This window comes from Haliaeetus albicilla, chromosome 27 (assembly GCF_947461875.1).
Source record: "Haliaeetus albicilla chromosome 27, bHalAlb1.1, whole genome shotgun sequence".
Lineage (NCBI taxonomy): Eukaryota > Metazoa > Chordata > Aves > Accipitriformes > Accipitridae > Haliaeetus > Haliaeetus albicilla.
Window position 1 is genome coordinate 20,780,887 of NC_091509.1, and position 19,114 is coordinate 20,800,000.

Sequence of the window (19,114 nt, forward strand, 5' to 3'; positions counted from 1 at the left end):
TCATCTTTCTTGGGTGTTTTGCTCCAAGCGTAGACTCTATCACAAAAATTACTTTATTTGAAATTGCATCCTTGTCCTTACGGAGGTCCTGGTGTTGCGGTAGGCTGGCTGCACGGAGTGAAGCAGGTAGGACCCTTGCAAGAGGGTTCAAAGGCAGCCCTGACCCGTAAGCAGGCTCGCAGAGCTTTCTGTGGCATGTTTGGCGTCAATGGCTTTGCACAGCTGTGAGGTAGGAGAACTTGGTCTGAAGTATTTTGAACATTATTCACTAAAATACAAACTTTGGACCTGTCAGACATTACAATACTGATTCCCAAGCTGCTGTCACATCAATGCTGTATCTCAAACTAATGAGTTCTTGGAGTGCAGCTCTGTTTCAAGCCCTCAGTTATCTCCATGGCTAGCATAAAATGCTAACATAAAGATACTGCCAAAATAATTTTAAATAAACCAGAATCTAAAAATAGGAAACAGCTAAGAGCCCCATTTGTGAACGGCTTATTCTCCAAGGAAGCTACAATCTGGTTAAGATCAGCGCAGGGAGAAAAATCTGTCAGACATCTAGACAGCATTGAATAGACAAGAACAAAATACAGCTGTCCTGGGTCAAACTGCAGGTCTGTTAGTCCAAAAGCCTGCTGGCAGCTGGGGCTGTGGGGTGGGCACTGACCGAAGCGGATAACAACAGGCAAGTGCATGGAGATGCTTCCTTGGAGGTGCTGGTTGAGCTTCTGGTTGATTTTTCTGGTGGGTCTGGCAGCTTCTGAGGCTGTTAGAAGGACCCTAATGCTCTGTGAACTCCATGTCTTCTTACAGGGGTTCAAAAAACCAACAGGACAAATGCACACCAGGGAAGAAATAAACCTGTCCTGGGGTGAAAAGTCCTGTGTCGGAGCTTTACGGCTACTTTGGCTGTGCTCAGAAATACCTCCTCTTGTTTGCTCTGAGCTGAGTCACAGGGGAGCCCGTGAGCAGGGACAGAGTTGGCCGGGCAGGTTTGTTAGAGCAAAATCACCCGGCTGAAACTATTGAAGAGCAAATGGCAAATGCTGATTTACTCTGACAACGCAACAAAAGCCTTAATTCGGGCTGCCAGTTCTACTTAAGTGTAAAAAGTGGTTTGGAGCTCCTCGAACACCTTCAGGTTGATTTTTTTCGGTGGTATGGGCGGCTGTAGCGTGCGGCAGGGCTGTGTTACGCCGGGTGCTCTCTGCCTCTCGCCGGTTGTTCCACCGGCCTCGGTCCTGTGAGCAGCCCCAGTGCGATCCACAAAGGGCTTCGGTGGTAAGACTAAATCCTCTCCAAATTCCCTGTGAAAACAGAACTGCAGAAAACGAGTCAAGATGATAACAGGGATGATGGATGCGTGCCTCCCTTTCTAAAAGACTGCTTGTCTAACGATGGTCTGCGGTGGTCAGGGGGCTTGTGGGCACCGTGGAGTGGGCGGCCAGCACTTGGTCTCAAACGATCAGAAAAAAACATACCTGGTTTGTTAGCGTCTGGTTGCCACCATGCACTGATGTCAGCTATGCCCGGGGGACATGGAGGATAGAGCAGTGATCCTGTTGCCTGGATCTTTTGAGCGGGGTGTGATGGAGCAGAGAGCCATCGCCTGAGACGGGGGATTAGACCTGTGTAAATCATGAGTAAACAGAATCAAAGCACCATCACACTCTAAATGCAGTGAGACCCCAATCCCCAAAAGTCAGACTCGCTGTACTTTCTCACTTGATAAACCATGTGGTTGGTTAGCGGAGCGTTAGCAGATGCTCTGAATGATGGAAGAGGAAATTAGAGGGCAAGCATGTAGCTATTAAGAGTTTAAACAGACACATTTACCTGTCCTGCCTATGCCTTGCATCATTTTATATTATTGCAAAAATTAAAAACACATTTGGGCTGATGTAAATGAAATGGTGATTTCTCAAGAAACTCTTTTATGGGCTGCAGGATTGGTCTTATGGCTGACCACAAACAGTACCTGGACCTGTCATTAGTTCCTCAGGAAAGAAGTTACGAGTTGTATAAGGTTCTGGCATTCTTACAAAACCAGAAGGAAAGAGTTGTGGAGACTTAACGAGCTGCGCAATATTCCATGCAGGGCTAGAAAGAGACAAGTCATTTGAATGATGGTCAGGAAAAACTGATGTCAAATGTAACCTCTCCACAGGAAACAATTAGGATGACTGCTCATCTTCTAATTACGTAGTTAGCCAAAGAGGAAGGTTTCATCTGCTCTTTAGGGATTGACCCTCACAGCATGAAGGAGTGTAAAGCATCTCTGGAAAGAGCGTATTGCATTATGTCAAGCAAGAGATGAATCTGAAGAGAGGACCTGGTCACACACTGACTGGGGTTGGCAGAAATCTCTAATTTAAAAGAGCATTGTTGTAGAGGATGGCCTTCGGAGAACTGCGGCTGACGCAAGAGACCTGGCTCTGACATCCAGCCTCTGGTAGATGCTGTTGGTGTAGGCAAAAACGCATGTCTTCTCCAGAAATAACTATTCCCTTTATCTGCTGCTTATTCCAAACACAGGACTTTTTAAAATTGAGCATTCTTTTAAGTAACCCTTTTATTTTTTCCTGCCTAGATTAACCCTGGCAGTAAAGCAGCCATGGCAAACCTGTGCCCAGGAGATATTATTCTGGCAATTAATGGAGAGAGCACAGAGAACATGACACACCTAGAAGCACAAAACAAGATCAAAGCATGCATGGACCAGCTACTGCTCTCCGTGAACAGGTAGGTCCTCTTCGGTTTGGTGTGCTCCTGTGTCAGCTTTGCTTGGCTCTTCTGCAGAAAGCTTGTGGCTCAACCCGGAGCAGATGTGCCCTGAGGCTCAGCTCTTGGTGCATCCCCGTGGTCTGTGTAATCGTTCTGCATTTTTAAAAACAGCAGAACAAAACTATTTTTTAAAGATCACAGATATAAAAAATGGGTTCAGTTCACTTATATGTGTGGATTATCATCCGTACCTTGCAAGGCTTGTCTGGGCCGTGAGCTGGGTTGGATCCTTCAACCCAATGGAGGTTTTATCACCACAAGCAAGAGTAGCAGTGGGACTGAAATCTCCTTTGGGCAAAGCCTCCCACTTCATTAACATCCACCTATTATTTTCCTAAACATCTGTTCAATGAATATACATTTGAAGGTCCTGCCAAGTTCACTTTTTTTAGAATATTTAAAGCAAAACAAAGGCTTGGGGTTTTTTTTGCTTTGCATTGGAATTAATTCTGTAGCTAAAGGTTCCTAATACAAATCACAAATTACCCAGGCAAAATGAGTGCTCCTTGTAAGGCTCACAAATAGCTAATGTTATCTGTAGTAGATTTAAATAAGTGTATACAATTTTCTACTTCAGATTAAAAAGGTATTTCCTGCTATCAAGAGCAATCATTTACTGTTTATACTTTTCTTGGAAAACATGTAGTTTCTGACTGGAAGCCGGGGCAGCAGGGAAGGAGCACTGCCATAAACAGAGCAAAGCCTCGTTGGTTCCTCATGGTTCATCAGAGTGGTGTCCGAGCCACCCGGCCGAAGCAGAGTCCCCTGAGTTCAGCCCATGTCGTAGGGATGGTGGGGCTTCAGCATTAGGAAAGAAAGAAAAAAAGAAAAACAAGAAAAACCTTCACGCAGGTAGAATTTCTCATAGCCAAGGAGGACAGTCATTTTGCTTTCTATTTGGAGCAGTTTTAGGGAGACTGCGTGGTCTTCTACCCCAAACGGGGGCTGTACCCAGGGTAGGACAAGGGTTCCCTTCCTGGCTGTCTGCAGGCTGGTGGAGCTTTCCTTGGAAGAGGTGGAAATCTTTGTGCAGTGATGGAAGGTTTTGGTGAGCTACCAGCTGCTGAGGTGGTTTGGCAGCAGAACAACTTCGTCAGGAATTAGAATAAAGTTCTGCTGGAAACAACTTTCACCTGCAGTGTGGCAGCGTTTTATTCTCATGGATGAGGGTTTCTACTGTGTGAACTTATGGGCTGAATTCCCACTTTTACACCTCGTTTTAGCCACCGGTATCAATTAGCATCTGTTCATTGGCTGAGACTGGACCCTCGAGTACTCCTCCTCCGTGGGAGGCAGGCGGTACGTGCCCAGCTTTCTGCTGGTGTCCTCCCAGTCCTTGTGGTTAGGAACTGGTCCTTGGGTCTTGCTGCTGGTAGCTGCGACCATACTGGTGGTGGTAGCTGCCATGTGAGCGTACGCGGTGTCTCCTCTCCGAAGAGGTGACTTCTTGCACGGACACAGGGCAGGGGTTGTGGCACACTGGTACAGCTCCGCTCCTTCACGAGAGGAGCAAGATGGAGGTCTCGCAGCACTGCAGGGATGTGCCTTGGTGGGGTTAAGGGTGATCTGTCTGTCTTGCTTCCCTGAGATGCAGAAATGGTCGTTAATGACCTCGTGGTGGTCTTGGAAGCTGCTGTGTGGAAGACTCCTGGCAGCAGGAGGGTCTGTGGCTTCAGGTTGGGTTTGCCCAACTGCACCTACCAGGACAGATATTTTTAACTGGGAGACCTTGCAGTGTGCCCAGAGGAGTGGTGGGTTCTCTATAGCAGAGGTTGCTGGTGATGGCCCATAGCCTTGCAGTGGTGCAGGGTTCGTGGGTGAGGTGGCTTGGGCTTTGCTAGACGGGAAGATAGGCAAGAGGATTGCAAGGGTTTTGTCAGGTCTTAAAATCTGTGTTTATGAAGACGTTAAAGGCTCTTGTGGCAAAAATAAATGCTCAGGCTTCTGCAAGATAGGAACAGACAGGAGCTGGTGACGGTGAGGAACTGTTCAGCGTGGGGTGGCTCCTCTCGGGGAGGAGATCGCACTGTTGGGTCGGTTGGGTGGCTCCTCTGAGAGCAAAACACACCTTGGCTGTGCCCAGAGAAGCCTGTGGGAGTGGCCTTTCTCTTGATAGGAAAAACTGAATAGTTTATTTTTTCTACAGCAAGGACAGCAGCTCCAGTAATGCTTTATTAGGTCTATTTTTAGTTTGGCCCAAAGTGAGTGCTCGGTGACATGGCTCTTGGATCTCGCTCCCCTGTTTCCCGAGTGACTTGTTGGATCCAGCTGACTCTCCCCAGCTGTTAGTCATCGCTGGAAGCGTGTCCAGTGCTACCTCCTTGGTGTGAGCAGATCCCTGGTCCAGGACCTGCCTCCTGGAGAGCGGAGTGACCTGGTGCTGGGGAGGGAACCGTGTCCTTGGGCAGTGACGGGGGGATTTTGTTGGTTTGTGTGCGTGTCCAGCAACTGCCGTTTGTGATGGCTGCAATCACTGCCCTGGACTCTGCTATGAGGCTGAGCTCCAGGAAGGCCCCAGGTGCAGAGGGGTGGATTAGTATCTCCTCCCTGGGGCAGAAGGATGCTCTCCAAGCAGTGTTCTCTCTGTACACTACCTTCAACAAAATATAGTCAACAGAAGGAGAATTTTTTTTTAATTAAGTGTGTTTGAAATATATTTGAAACAACAAGTTTGTTTGTATGTCTTTAGTGAAGATATATGAAATTCAATGTTAATTGTGTTTTACCAGAGGAGGCTCCCTCCAGCCGGGCGTTTATGGTGAGGGAGGGCAGGGAGCCTGGCAGCGAAGGGCTTCCAGCCTTCTGGGCTTCTTCCATCCCATGCCCTTTCTCCATGAACCCTTGACATTATGTGTTACTGAGGTAGAGAACAAGATTGGTTTTGTTTTCAAACTGTGGTCAATAAATGCCCTTTGAGTAGAAAGTTCAGTAGGAAAATCAGAATGGGGGGAAAACGTGCGGAGGAGGACAAGAAGGGGGAGTTACTGTGTGGTTTGATGGGACGTCCTGAGACCGATGTGGCCCGTCTGGGTTTCGGAGGTGTTGGGGATGCGGAGAGCCCATTGAAGCTGGTGGCAGGAGATGCTGCTTATCCCGTGTATCAAATTTGCTTCATTAAGAAATTTGGATACACTGGTGGGGGAACAAGTAATGAGCCACAAGGACTGACTGTTTGTGGGTAGAATAAACAATTAGAGTGTAAAACTTTCCCATGCAGTGCGGGCAGTATCTCTCCCCCGTACTTGGGAGGGAACAACTGGAGTAAGTGGGATTTCTGCTGTGATGCAAACTTTATCCACGGTCAGGCGTGACCATGCGGCTGGACTGTAAATAGATTGGCGCATGTATCGTGTTAGCACAGTCTGGCATTAGGAATGTCACACTGGGTTTGATGGTTTTTCTCTTACCCAGCTGCATGGCAGAATCTGTTTATCTAGTCGGTGCGGAGGGAGAAAAACGGAGAGATTCTGATCAAATGTGAACGTGTAATTTCCAAACACCATAATGGCAAGCAGCACCCAGAGCGCTCCTCCCCGTGGCTCTGCCGGCCGGAGGACCGTGCCAGTGGTTGGGAAGCACATCTGCCGTGGCTTCGCTCGCTGGGAGCGGTGCTGAGCTCCTGGGGAACTGGGGGCTCCAGTGGTATCAGGAGCCCTGGGGAAGTGGAGCTTTGAGGCAGCAGGAAAGATTCACGGTGCAAACGGCACGACTGTGTTGGCAGAAGGGAACCACGTCGTTTCCTGCTGTATCTGGCACGGTTGCGTGACAGCTCCTGGGAAATTGGAGGAGTGCTTGTTTTCTCTCCTTGGGACACTCCAGTTTCCCTGGACTGGTTATGAACCCCGCAGGAGACAGGGCTGGGGAGGTAGCTCTGAAGATGTGGGCTGCTGGCTTGCAAAGAAAAGCAGGGCTCAGGGCAGCTCTGCGTCTGATCTTCCACATAATTTTGGGGAGGCTGAGCAAGGCAGCGTCTGGAGGGTATCGGCAGCAAAACACACAGCACGGTGAGATGCTGGCAGAGCCCGGGTGTTCTGTCTCCAGACAGTGGTAACCTTGGATGGAAAAACTGTTTTATTTTCTAACAGTAACAAAGGATCCAGCAACCCAGGCTTGACAAATCACATCTGGATTTTCTGTAGTGATGTATGTTCGTGTGAACAAGTACTTGCATATTAAAATCAATATTATTTCTTGCAATCAACCCTTTCTTATTCTGGAAGACAGTCAATGTCTGGGCCAGTGCACATAACAAGCCTAGGGCCCAGAGATAAACCAGCTCAGCAGCGCAGCTTGCTCTGTTCTTGCTTAAGTATTACTGTGTATTTTCTTATCTCTTTTTTTAAAGAAAGCCTTCCCAGCTCCTTTGAATGTTAACATCTCTTGTGGTTATGCTGCAGCCCTAGTTATTAGGGAAGACTTGTTGCTTCAAATCGGATCATGCCTCGAATAAAAGCAGCCATAAAATTGAGTTGGAGCTGTGCTTTGCTGAAACCACCGCTTGAGAACAGAGGCTTGAGTGCCCAGAGGACCTCGGGCACTGGACAGGAGACCTTGTGGCATCAGCAATGCTGTTCCTGCTGACGCACACCGCTGGAAAGTCCTTGGCAGCACTGTCCAGACCTGCCTGTCTGTGCCAGAGGGGGAAGGCGAGCCCGAAAGCTTTTTCTGAAGCTTTTGTCATCTGCCAGCTGGGAGTATGAAGGCTTGTGCTGCATCCTTCTTGGAGGAGTTGGCCCCAAGTCCACATGGGGAAAACTGCTGGGAAGGGACGTTACAGCTTTTCAAGTGTGTTGGGGGCTGTGGCTGCCCTGTGTCCCCTGCAGCCCGGAGTCAGTGCTGGTATCTGAGGCTGCCCCTGCTCTCAGGCTATACTAACATGTATTTCTTTTTTTAAAAAAATCTCTACTCTGTCCTTTATCAAGGACTTTAAGCACTCTTGGGGTAGTTCTCCCTCCTTCTTCACATGCCCATTCTCTAACGCCTTTCTCAGCTAGACCCCCGTCTCTCCTGAAGCTAATGGGTGTTTTGTCCCTGGCTTTGTCAGATTGCGTTTTGCCCCAAGATGTGCAGGGCAGTTTCTAGGCAGCGGTGCTGTGGAAAGCAAAGCAGCACAGTAGTCGTACTGTTCCAAAACAGAGTGGAGGAAAATCCTCATCAGCTCGTGAAAGGAGTCGGTTTATGTAACCGATGCTCATGTGGGTACTGATGTAACGTGCGAGGAATTACTTGGGCATCCCTGTAACGAGGGGTGGGCATCCAGGTCATGGTTAAGGGCTCTGAAATGCGGGGCCAGGAGTTCAAATGGGCTTAGTAAGGCTGGAGCAGCGCCTGGCGCCTGGGCTGCAGGCGGAGGCGGCGATGGTGCTGATGAAGGCTTAGCGGGATGGTTCAGGATGCCCTGATGATAAATCAGCCTGTTCCAGTGTCGTCTTCCCAGCTGTTGAATCCCAAGCCAAGGTAGTACGGGGTCTGCTTCGCCTGCTGCGTGGCATCTGCAAGGGAGGGTAAGGGCAGGTATGTGGCAGCTGCTTGGAGAAGATCCTGGGTGTTAAGCAGCCTCGTGAATTATTACTCACCGAAATGTGGTATGGAGATCTTGGTATTTATCCACAAAATGTATGCATTTGACTGGCGGCCAAGGATTTCAGAGTTTTAAATAGTGTAAATGTGTGGATAAGGATGATCACATGGTAAAACTTGTTCTTTTTCTTCTTTCTCAGAGACAACTTCACACTAAGTTACACAAATGAAGAAATTCCTTATCAGGCAAGAAGGGTGCTTTCTGGCTCCTCTGCCCCAGGAGTAACATGTTTACATTGCTGTGATGTGCAGGGAGGAATTCATGTGTGTTGAGACATTTTTTCCTTAAAAAAAAAAAAATTTTGATGCTGTTCTTCCCAATCCAATCCAATTACAGCCTTTTCTTTTGATAATAACACTGGGGCTGTTGGTGTGTGGGGCCGGGTGGGTGCTGGAGGACTGGCAGCATCTGCCTGGCCCCAGGCACAGCCAAGGACCCCGGGGTTGTTGTGCTGTATTTATTTCCTGACTGTAGTGTCAAAGCGTAAATTCTCGAAGGTTCAGCTTTGGTTCCTTCTATCTATAATAAATCCTGGAAGCAGTTTCTTCCCCCTCCATCTGGTGTGCGTGCTGCAGCTGGGCCCTTGCCCCTGGAGGGAAGATATTTCAGAGATGGTGACTCTTCTTTTTGAATAGCAGCTGTGGAAACCCCTGCCCAGCTCCGGGGGCTGTTTTGCTCTGCGCAACCCTGGCAGAGCGAGGACAAGGGGCTGAGAAGGAAGCAGGCTGGCGTCCGTGGGCTGGGAAAACCCAAACTCCTTTACAGATGGCGACAGCATGCAGCGTTGTGTTCCCCGTGAGGGTCAGATTTGTTCTCGTTTGCTTGAGACCGAGTGACGAAGCCCAAGTGCAGAACTGCAGTGAGGCTTGTAGCCACGAGCTGTGCTCTGCTGTGGGACGGATAACCGAACCGAAGTTCTGCTGAGTCTGCTTGGAGAATCCGAGTATGAAGGTTTTCTATTTATTCCTGCTCTCTGTACAGAGATGGAGTTTTTCTGGAAGTTTCTATGGGAGAAAGCCCAGTAACGAGTCTGCTGGACGTGTAGCCCCAAAAGTCCCTGGAACCTCACGTAGCTGATGTTCTTCTGAGTCCCCCTCCTGCCTCCCCCAGCCCGCAGAGGTTTGGTTGGGGTCTGTTTGCTGCGAGCAGTGCAGGCACACTGCTGGAAGATGGGAAGGTTGACAATGTATGATGTTCTCAACTTTCCAGTAAAAGTACAACTGAAAAAGTGAATCACAGCTTCCCCTCTGGAGCTCCTTGAGGACTAATAGAGAGGAAAAACGGCAGCTTTCCAGAGCCTCAATACACAGCAGTGGTTTCAGCTGAGAGGAATGAAGAAGGAGAAATCCTGCAGCTTCTCCTTCACCTACCCTGGACGAGCTGGGTCCGTCGTGGTGCTCAGCAGAGCTCAGCTCCTGTGCCCGTTCACCAGCCTGTGCAAAGCCTTGCCCACCTTGCACGGCCGGTGAAAGCCCTACATTGGGCTGTGGGGACGGATCCAACAGCTCGCGGTTAGCACGGCGAGGTTCACAGTCCTGGGGATTTAGAAGCATCAGCTGTAGCTGCTTCTAGACTGAATTCAGCTCCTAGAAGGCTAACAGCCTTATCAGTGATAAAAATCAGTTGTGACCATAGTGATGTGCCATCATGGGAGGTGAGTAGCGTTCAGGAGGTGGGCAGGAACCTGGAGTCACCCCCCTGAGAAGGGACCATACAGTTTGGGGTGAAATACAGCGATGTGGTTGTTCCGGAGGTTTGCGTAGCTGTCGCCTGCTCGCACCTGTGTGGCTGCACAATAGCAGACGGGCAGTGTCCCGGGTCCGGTCTGGCACTTCCCAAGTGCTAAATGTTAGTTTATAAGGGGATGGAGAAATTAGAAATTCAATAAGACCCAGGAATTCTTGCAGCTTGAAAGCAGCCCTGCAAATGTAGAGAGCAAGACTTGCAGATCGTTACCAGGTGAAAAAACATTTTGGTAAAATATGTGAGCATATGCAAGTAATCTTTTGAGAATGACGTTGAGTCTTTTAGAAAACAAATAGTGGGATAAAAGGTGTCTGCAACTTTGTTTTTTTGGTTATGTCTTGTTAGTGGGTCCGTTTCCCACGAAGCCCCGTGTTGAAGGCCTAGCGCTAACCTAGGTCAAGTTATTTTGCTTAGGATTGTCCTAGCAGCCGTTAAAATAGAGTAGGACATTGTTAGTACAGGGTAATGATTTCCACATAGCTGACTTTAATCCGCTACAACACATCTGAAAACATTTTTCCCGTCCTTGAGCCGTAAATTAAACGACTCGGAACATTTGAGCGCGACGTCTGATCTCTCACCCATTATGTTAGAAAAGTGTGATTAGTTTTTGCTGTTGCCTAAACACAAAGCTCGGACTGTTGGTAGCACGAACCTGCTGCCAGGGTGCCTTGGGGTGGCCGTGCTGACCCTGAGGTCCCCACTGCTCTGGGGCTTGCTTGGTTCCCTGTCCTGGGGGGGCTGCAGGGGACCCCCCTCTGCTGCTGGTCCTGCTGGGGGACGTGGGCACGGGGGTGTTCCTGCAGCCGGGATTGGGATGTCGGCTCAGAGCATCAGCCTGTTCTGCAGTAGCTGCCCATGGCATCGTACTCACAGATGGAGTCGTCTCTTAATTATTTCAGATGACCTCGTATTCTGCTGTTCCCAGGCAAAAGAGGGAGTCGCCTTGTGTAAGCATAAATGCTCATCAAACTTACGACTTGCATTTCTCTCTGGTGAGGCTGGTGTTTGTCCCAGTCCCCCTTTGCTTTGCCTTTAAAAGTGCCAAATAGAACCTAAATTGTGCCGTATCAGCTTAATTTCAGAGTAGTTCAAGTGGGAGCTGTGGCTGAGGTGAGTCTGGTTTTGTTCAGGCCATCGCTGGAAGCTGTACGAGGCTGTCTTGCTTATACCAAGAACTTTTGCTCGCTCTAAAGAACTGATGGTCAAGCCTTGAGTTTAATCATTAAAAGCACTAACTATGAAGGGGCTTTCTACATGCAAACCTAAGTCTGGCTGTGTCATTCATTAAGCATGAAGACACCTATGATGATTTTTTGGAAAACAAGTTTAGCTGCTTTCTGGTACAGATGATGTGATCTTTGTTTATCAGAGCTATAGGGAACTTGGAAACTAGAAAGTGCTGGCAATACTGGTGACCAAATGCCATACCTTCATGCAGAGCAGATTTACTGCTATCGCTCTTATCTTCTGCGATCAGAATCACTTTCTGAATCTCGGTTCTCATTTACTGGCAAATTGAAGTCTTTGGGGATCCTTTAAGCTGTGTTTGGCACGCGGGCTCCAGAGCTGAGCAAAGGGGAATGTCGTAACTGCCCCTTCTCTGCGGCAGTGTGAGCACACGTCAGGCTGATTCAATGCAGGGGAAAAAGCACAGAAATAATAATGATGATCTCTTTGCATTGTTCTGGGCCTCCAGATGAAATTCTCAATGTGGGAGCAATATACTCAGCGCTGGATCATGGCAAAAAGCGAGTTGGGATTGCTGCCGTTCCTGGAAAGGATGGTTTCCTTTGTCCCACTGAAAACAGTTGGAAAGACCAACTTAAAGTGAATTGTCGCAGCCTAAAATGAAATAATTACAGGGAAGATGATTTATCAGAACAAGACATCTAGCTATGAGAAAAAGTATGTTATTCCCTGTTGAAAAAGCTGTGATGGTAGTACTGAGTAGTGGTTTGGAATAAAAAAAGCTTAAATCCTTAAGGGGTGTATCCAAAGTGCATTGAAGCCAGTGGGAGTCTTTGCTTTTGATAGGTTTTGGATCGGACCCTGAATTTGGGAAGGTAGGTTTGTATGCTGGCTGGTTTAGATGCAAAGTACCAAAGGTAAAATATCACCTCAAGATTTCCTGGGTTAAAACCGTGCTCCTTATTTTTCAAACTTGGACTCTGCAGATAATTAAGCCAAAGCTGAATGTCGTACGTGGCAGGGGCCAGAGTCCGACGAAGGATGCTTGGCCGCAGTGAGTGATCTGTGCCTATCAGAATGAGGCCTGTTTTTATTAAGTGGTGCACGATGGTGATGATAAATGGAATGGTTTGCATTTGAAAACTTTATCTTGTACTTCATGCGGTTTCCATCTCCCAGCTCAACTTCTCAGCATCCAGAAAAGCCCATATATGTCCCTGCTGGACCTTGCCCGGGCCCCTACAGCTCCCTCGTGCCCCGAGCGTTGGAGGGGACAGCCGCGCTGGAGATCCCGTCCCAGCTGTGCCCCGAGATGCCTCTGTGGGGAAAAAATGATCAGGCACATGGAAAAACCTTTGCACGGTGGCAGCGTCCTGCTCTGGCTTGGCAGGACTGAAGATGCATTTGTGAATGGAAACTGTATTTTTAGAGCTTTTTCTATCTGGCACCTGTTGAAAGGGTCAAGATGATTCATACAGGGTAGCATGTGAAAGGCATTTATATAATTCCTGCTGTGGTCTGGTATATAGGCCTGCCAGGGAATGCATATATATGTACATATATATACACACACACATAATCAGAATACATTTCAGGCAGAATACATTTCAGGATTCAGGGCCAGAACAAAGGGGCAAAGCCAGGCGTACGCAAAACAAGAACCACCACAAGCCTGTCTGCTGATTTCTTGAACTGAAATAAGTTTGTATCTTAAACTCCACACTAAGTTGGAGCCTGTAGTTTAAGAATGGTTTGAGCTTCCTGGTTTTAATAGCATGGAACTAGCATCTTCTCTATTTACCACTGTACTATTTCTGAGGATAATTTTAGACAAACGCATATATATATTCATTCCCTGGCAGGCCTATATACTATATATATGCTTGGTGGGGTTTGGGGTTTTTTTTTAAGTCTGTTTTTTGTTGCTTGGGGTTTTGGGTATCTTTGGGGCTTTTTTTTAAAAGCAATTTAAGTTGAGTTTACTTAATTTCCCATTGCAGAGCCGAAGGGAAGACCTGGTCCCCCCCTGTTCTGGAAGATGGGAAGGCTCAAGCGTATCGGATCAATATAGAGCCAGAACCGCAGGTACGGCGGCAGCAGCCCTACACGCAGGCTGGGCTTTCCAGCTGGGTTTTCTGGGGAGAGGAGATCTGTGTCTGGAATCTGGAAAGCTCTCTGCTCTGCTTGCAGTCCTTCCAGAAGCTAAGGAGTTTCTGTGTGTGGTTTTAAAACGTCATGTTTGTTAGACTTTTCCGTGCAGGTCTTGCTGTGCTTTCCTTGGGCTGGTAAAGCCCAGGCTCCTGCGGTGAACTAGATCCCCAAACTGATCTGGCTTAAACCCAGCTCCGTAATTGCCTTCCACCCAAGTTAGGCTTTGTTGAATCAGCTTGCCAGAGGCACGAGGAGGCTGGGCAAGTGCCCTGGGGAGGGGAGCAGCACCAGACCCCCCTCGACGCCGGTGACCCAGCTCCTGCCCAGCATTATTTTTGATGGAGCTCTTGGGAGCCTTCCGAAGGGTGCTGCCCGATGCCTGCCCTTCCTGAGCACAGCACGCCCGGGGTCTGTTTGCACCTGCCTTGGCCGATGTGCCTCCGTCTTGGCTGCTTCCAAAATCCACTGCACCCTCCTAATCCCGTGGCAGTGATTCACTTCACGTGGTGGTGGATGTTTTTTTGGCTGTTTGGTTTTTTTTTTTTTCTTTGATAATGGTCTCTTTTCTGTCTCACTCCTTTCTCTTCCTTCTCTCTGCTTTGCAGCTTGTCTCTTCCCTCTGTCTTCAGCTCTTTTCCCTCGACTCTCCTGCCAGCACTCTGCCTGCAGCCTCCCCTGCCTTCCCACCCCGAGGTGTCCGAGAGCTGGGGCGAGGGCAGAACCATCTCCAGCAGCAGCCTGCTACCGGGAGGTGGATGGAGCTGAACGGATCTCCGTCTTTCGTACCCATCTCTTGACTAGTAGCTTGTTAGCAAGGTCAAAGATGACTCTCGTTCTCCTTTGGCTCCTCGAGGGCAAGAGGAACAGTGTCTCGCTCCTCCCTTTCCGCCTCCAAGTTACCCGACTGTTGGGTTTTTGGATGTGCTGACCCATGATGCCTGCTGGAGAGTTATAGGGGGAATGAGGAGGAGACCGGGAGGAGGGAATGGAGCAAAGGGGAGCTCCTGCTGTCTTGCTTCCCCTTGGATGGGCGCTGAGCTGATGCACATGCTGCAAGCTTTCCCAGGGCACACAAGGTAATGGATGGCAGGACTGAAGCCTGCTGAGATTTCTCGCTGCTGCAGGTTGGCCAACCCCTCCCAGAGCAGTGGCAGAGGCACCAGAGCTGCTTGCAAGCTTCGGAAAACAAAAGTACATCAGTTCAGGCTGACAAAAAAAATCCCACAATTGCCACAGCAACACGGGAGCACTCTTGTGCCGATGTGGAGTGTTCAAATATTGCTCATATGGTTTCTCTCTCCACAAAGGTGGTTTGTGTTATGGGCTGTTTTATGAAAGCTTTTTCTCCAGCACTTATAAAGTGCCTGTGTGCAGATGCTGTTGGCTTAGCTCTGCTGCTTGTTCCTAGAGGTGGCTCTTTGAGTGTCCTGACAAGGGTCCCAAGGTCCCCCCAGAGTCCTTCCTCAGCTCAGTCCAGAAGGAATACAAGACGTGCAAGGGTGGAAGAGGGAGGGATGATGCTACGAAGAGTGGTGTTGGCCTCGTTTCCCTTCCGTGAGCAGTGGGGAGAGAGCACGGGCAGCAGACACTGCACCAAATGACAAGAATGGGGTGAGATTCTCCAAACCCCACAAAGAGCGGACCTGTGTAGTCATGCCTGTGAATCTGTTGGCTGTTGTAGCTGTGTGGAATTTGCAAATGTTTTGCATTTCTGCCTGGGGACAGCGGGCAGAGGGGCTTGCAGCCGCTGGCGTTGCAGAATGGCAGCACCAGCAAACCCATCCCAGTATCGCACACGAGTGAGTCGTGGGTCTGCTCGTCTTTCCTGCGCTGACTGACAGAGCAGGGGGATCTGTGTGCTTGGGCTTTGAGTTCTGGCCATGTTTCCTTCATTAATCAATTACGGCAATCTTTTTTGACAGTTATTTTTTCTTAATAGACTTAGATGTGCCCAAAACCCTATGAATAATATTAAATAAAGACCAAATGTGCAGCAGTTCTGCTGCCAGATACAACATTTCTGAGGTTTAATGCAGATTGGATTTGAATCTGACTATTAATATATGTTACATATGGATCTTTTTAAAAATTAGACAGTTACATAGAATATAATGAGGGAGTAGAGGTGGATTTTCCCAAATCCAGACCTACACTGAAAATGTGTAAATCTGGGGAGCACTCAGCGGGTAAAGCAGACGTGTTTGTGGCAAGGCATCAAGAGAGGTACAAACAAGAATATGCAGGTACAGACAACAGGTTCCTGCTCTTGCTCTCTTTTTCAATGGCTGGATCTCCACGTTGTCTTGCTTAATGGCTTTTCTGGTTTCCCAGAGAGGAGGTGAAGGAGGTACCACATGCACATTAGTGTATTCTTGCTGTGGTTGCACCCTAGATGTGCTGGTTGACTCTTCTCGCTCCCCAAACCGATGGTGCCTCGAGCGTGGTTCACACTGACTGCTCGGGACGTGTGCCAGTAGCTGTACTAACTAACCCCTGCGTTATTGCAGGTGTCCTCTGACTTGCGCGGTGCTAAGGGTGATCATCAGCACCCAAGAGTGCCAACCCACGCAGCAGGCATCGCGTCCACTGGGAACAGAGATCCCGGTCATGGCTGGAGTCCCCTGTGGAGCAATTCCATATGACCCAGGACTGCCCTATGCTGTGTTCATTCAGCCCGTGTAGCAAAGGCACTTATTAGATTGTGAGAAAGAAAAGACGCATTGTAAACTAATAGCGTGGCTCAAGATGTGCAACCTTTAGGTGCACTTCCTTGCATCTGGAAAAAAGCCATCTGCTTTGAAACACAGGGGAAAAAAAGTCTGCTGGAATTCTGCCCTCGAATCGCAAAAATAGGTTTGGGGTTGTCCTCAAAAAGGGTTTTGAGAGCTTTACCCCAAGTGGCCTTTCCAGTAATGTGGAGCACATGTCTTTCCTTCCTCCAGGTTTTACTTGATCAACTTTTCCACTGTACTGGGCAAAGACGTCTTGAAAGTCTTTTGACGTGTGACTACAGTAATTCTTGGTAGAGGCCCCAAAACATGTGAGCATAAGCAGAATGCCTAAATCTGTGTGATTTCTAGGAAAGCGTGTACCCTGTAGATTACATCTTAGTTAAGTGCAATCTTTGTCTTGAAGGCAGCGAGGCTTGCAGTTGTCTTCTGTGCAAGAGAACTTGGAAGGTATGGACCAGCTGATGAGCTCTCCTCTTCTCTCTTTCTAAATCTGTTGTGGTTTGTCACTTGAGCTCTGTGGAAAACCCCTACTCAGAGATCAAGAATATAATCAATCTGCCTTATTAAAATTTTGATTAGTGCTATGACTGTAAGGAATAACTGCCCTCGCGACTGAAGAAGCTGGAACTGGAGAGAGCTGCTTGTTCACAATTAGCAGAAATGACACTGAACAGGATGCTAGTGAGTCACCCTCATGAAATAATATTTTTTTTTTAAAAAGCAGACTTTGGTTATCAGTTGGTTACACTATACAAGTTTGTCCTTAACAGCAAGGGTCTCTAGAGGAGGACACAAATTCAGTGACATTCAAAGTTGTATCCCAAATAACGAAGGGCTGTGTGTCTGTCGGTCCTGGTTGTAGGTGACAGCTGGACCCACGGGGATGCTGCTCGGTGCTCTCTGGCCAGCAGCGCCGTCGCGTGGAGTTCAGATTCCCATCACGCAGACATGACATCACTGCTGACGTGTTGGGATCTCCAGTCTTGCTTTGCCACTGGCCGTTTGCCCGGTGGCTGCAGGCACCGGCCCTTGCCATCCCTTCCCGGCAGACGGGGAGAGCGGGAGTGTTGATCCATCAGTTTCTGGAAATCCCACTGTCTTGTAGCATGAGCTCGCTAGTCAAAATGCCGCCATGTGGTACTAATAAAAGGAGAGGACGTTTGTTTTCTTGACTGTTCCCACACTGCCACAATTGGCAGCCTTTTGGCCCAGGGGGCTGGAAACGTGGGCTTTGGGCTGTGGGGCAGAGCCCTGTCAGCGCTAATTGACAGTAGATCAAGTGTCTGGGTGGGAGAACAATTGCAGCAGAAATTAAATTGGCAACGTGTAGCCGGAGCTGGAATAGGATGCGAGTCCTCCCAAACCTGGACACTTGGCTAAAATAAGCTCTGGGGGGTGAAAGGCTGGGTTGGAAGGCTGGGTTTCCTCCGGCTGTCCGGAGAGGGAGAGGCACTTCCCGCAGGCGGCCAGTCAGCCCCGTCCCCGTGGGAATGGCATCCCAGTGCCACCCAGCTGGCAGAGCGGCACCCATGTCGTTCTCGGGGGGGAGGGATGGGGATGGTGGGTCGGTGCTCCCGGTCCTGCTTGCTTTGGTCCTCTCTCGTGCTGTGCCCCGTGAGCTGGGGCTTTCCGAGCCCGACCGAGGGGCGAGCTCTGAGCAGTGAAGAAAAACTGGAAGGATGAATGGCTCCTCGTTTGATTAATTGGCTCCGAGTATTGCTTTAAGTTCTCAATGGGTTGGTGTTGTGCAGGAAATTTCCATACGCGTCTTTGCAAAAGCACGGCACAGGCCATGCTGGTTTCTGTGAACCAGGGGTTAAAGCCTCCTCGCTGGAGAGGTGGAATTTCCTTTCTCAAGGTGACCGACCTTCCTTCCTCCCCTGGTTGGCAGGGTGGGATGGGCCACAGCTGCTCCTGGGAAAGATCCCGCCGGGACCCCCGGCTCCCCCATCGAACCAGTCCTCGCGCGGGCATCCACTGGTGCTCTCGGGGCTGAGGGAGGGGGAAAACGTCTGCCTCGTACTTTTGGGAAAACAGAGGATGAGATAATGCCCTGGCACGAGACTGGGTTCCCGTCGCATGGGAACTCCCAGTGCGTTGTTTGAGGACTGATTTAATAGCAGAAACATGCTGAATCCTGATGGCTGCTGTAAGCAGCGTCGGCCTTGAACTGCGGATACTCAGGCACTATTTCACATTTGGGTATCAGGGTTTTGTACACCACCAAAATCTGCTGATCTAATTTACTGGGTGAAGAGGTTACGCACAAGCTGGTGTGCGCTTGTGTTTATTTTTTTCCTGTGATATCACATTGAATCATTTGAAAACAAAGGGATTTTTCTCAGTACCACTGTAACGTGTTAATCTTTCGTAGCTGTAACCTTTTATGTGAAATCCTCTATACACCTCTTACATAAATCAGCATCTTTGCTAAGTGAGCTTCAATAATCCTGGTGTATGAAAGAGGAAAGAACAATCTGGCGATAAAAGAAAAAAATGGGAATGGAAACTTCAAAATGGTGTTTTCTTCTGCCCAGGTAGCTTGACTAGTTTGCTCTCATAGAATGTAAATAGGAGCTATACTAAAATACAAACTGTGGGTTTATTTAGGACAAAACAGAAAATGTTGTTGGATAAAGCACTAACGCAGATATATGCAGTGTTATTTTACTTGATAACATCAGTTTCAGTGATGACTCTGTTAACACAGGTAAGGACGCTGCCTGCTTGTGTACTCAGAAATACCGAGTGCTTGTTTGGAAGCAGACGTGTAGTTCAGTGCTGCTGTTCTTACCCATTGGGAAAAATAACTTACCCCATTTCATGGGTCCCTTCCAACTTGAGATATTCTGTGATGATTCTATGGTTTTTCCTTGTTGCTCACTTAAGATGAATGCATTGCTCTTTGCAGTCACTTGTTTGCCCT

General features: G+C 48.7%; 1 protein-coding gene across 1 annotated transcript in view; it reads left to right on the forward strand.

The window, feature by feature from the left end:
* The window catches only part of PDLIM4 (PDZ and LIM domain 4), a 53,596-nt gene that overhangs the window by 12,398 nt on the left and 22,084 nt on the right, over positions 1–19,114 (forward strand). Inside the window, exons 2-3 of the mRNA XM_069772899.1 lie at positions 2,594–2,745; positions 13,306–13,390. Of these exons, the coding sequence (XP_069629000.1) occupies positions 2,594–2,745; positions 13,306–13,390 (237 nt within the window). The remainder of the gene's footprint in view (positions 1–2,593; positions 2,746–13,305; positions 13,391–19,114) is intronic.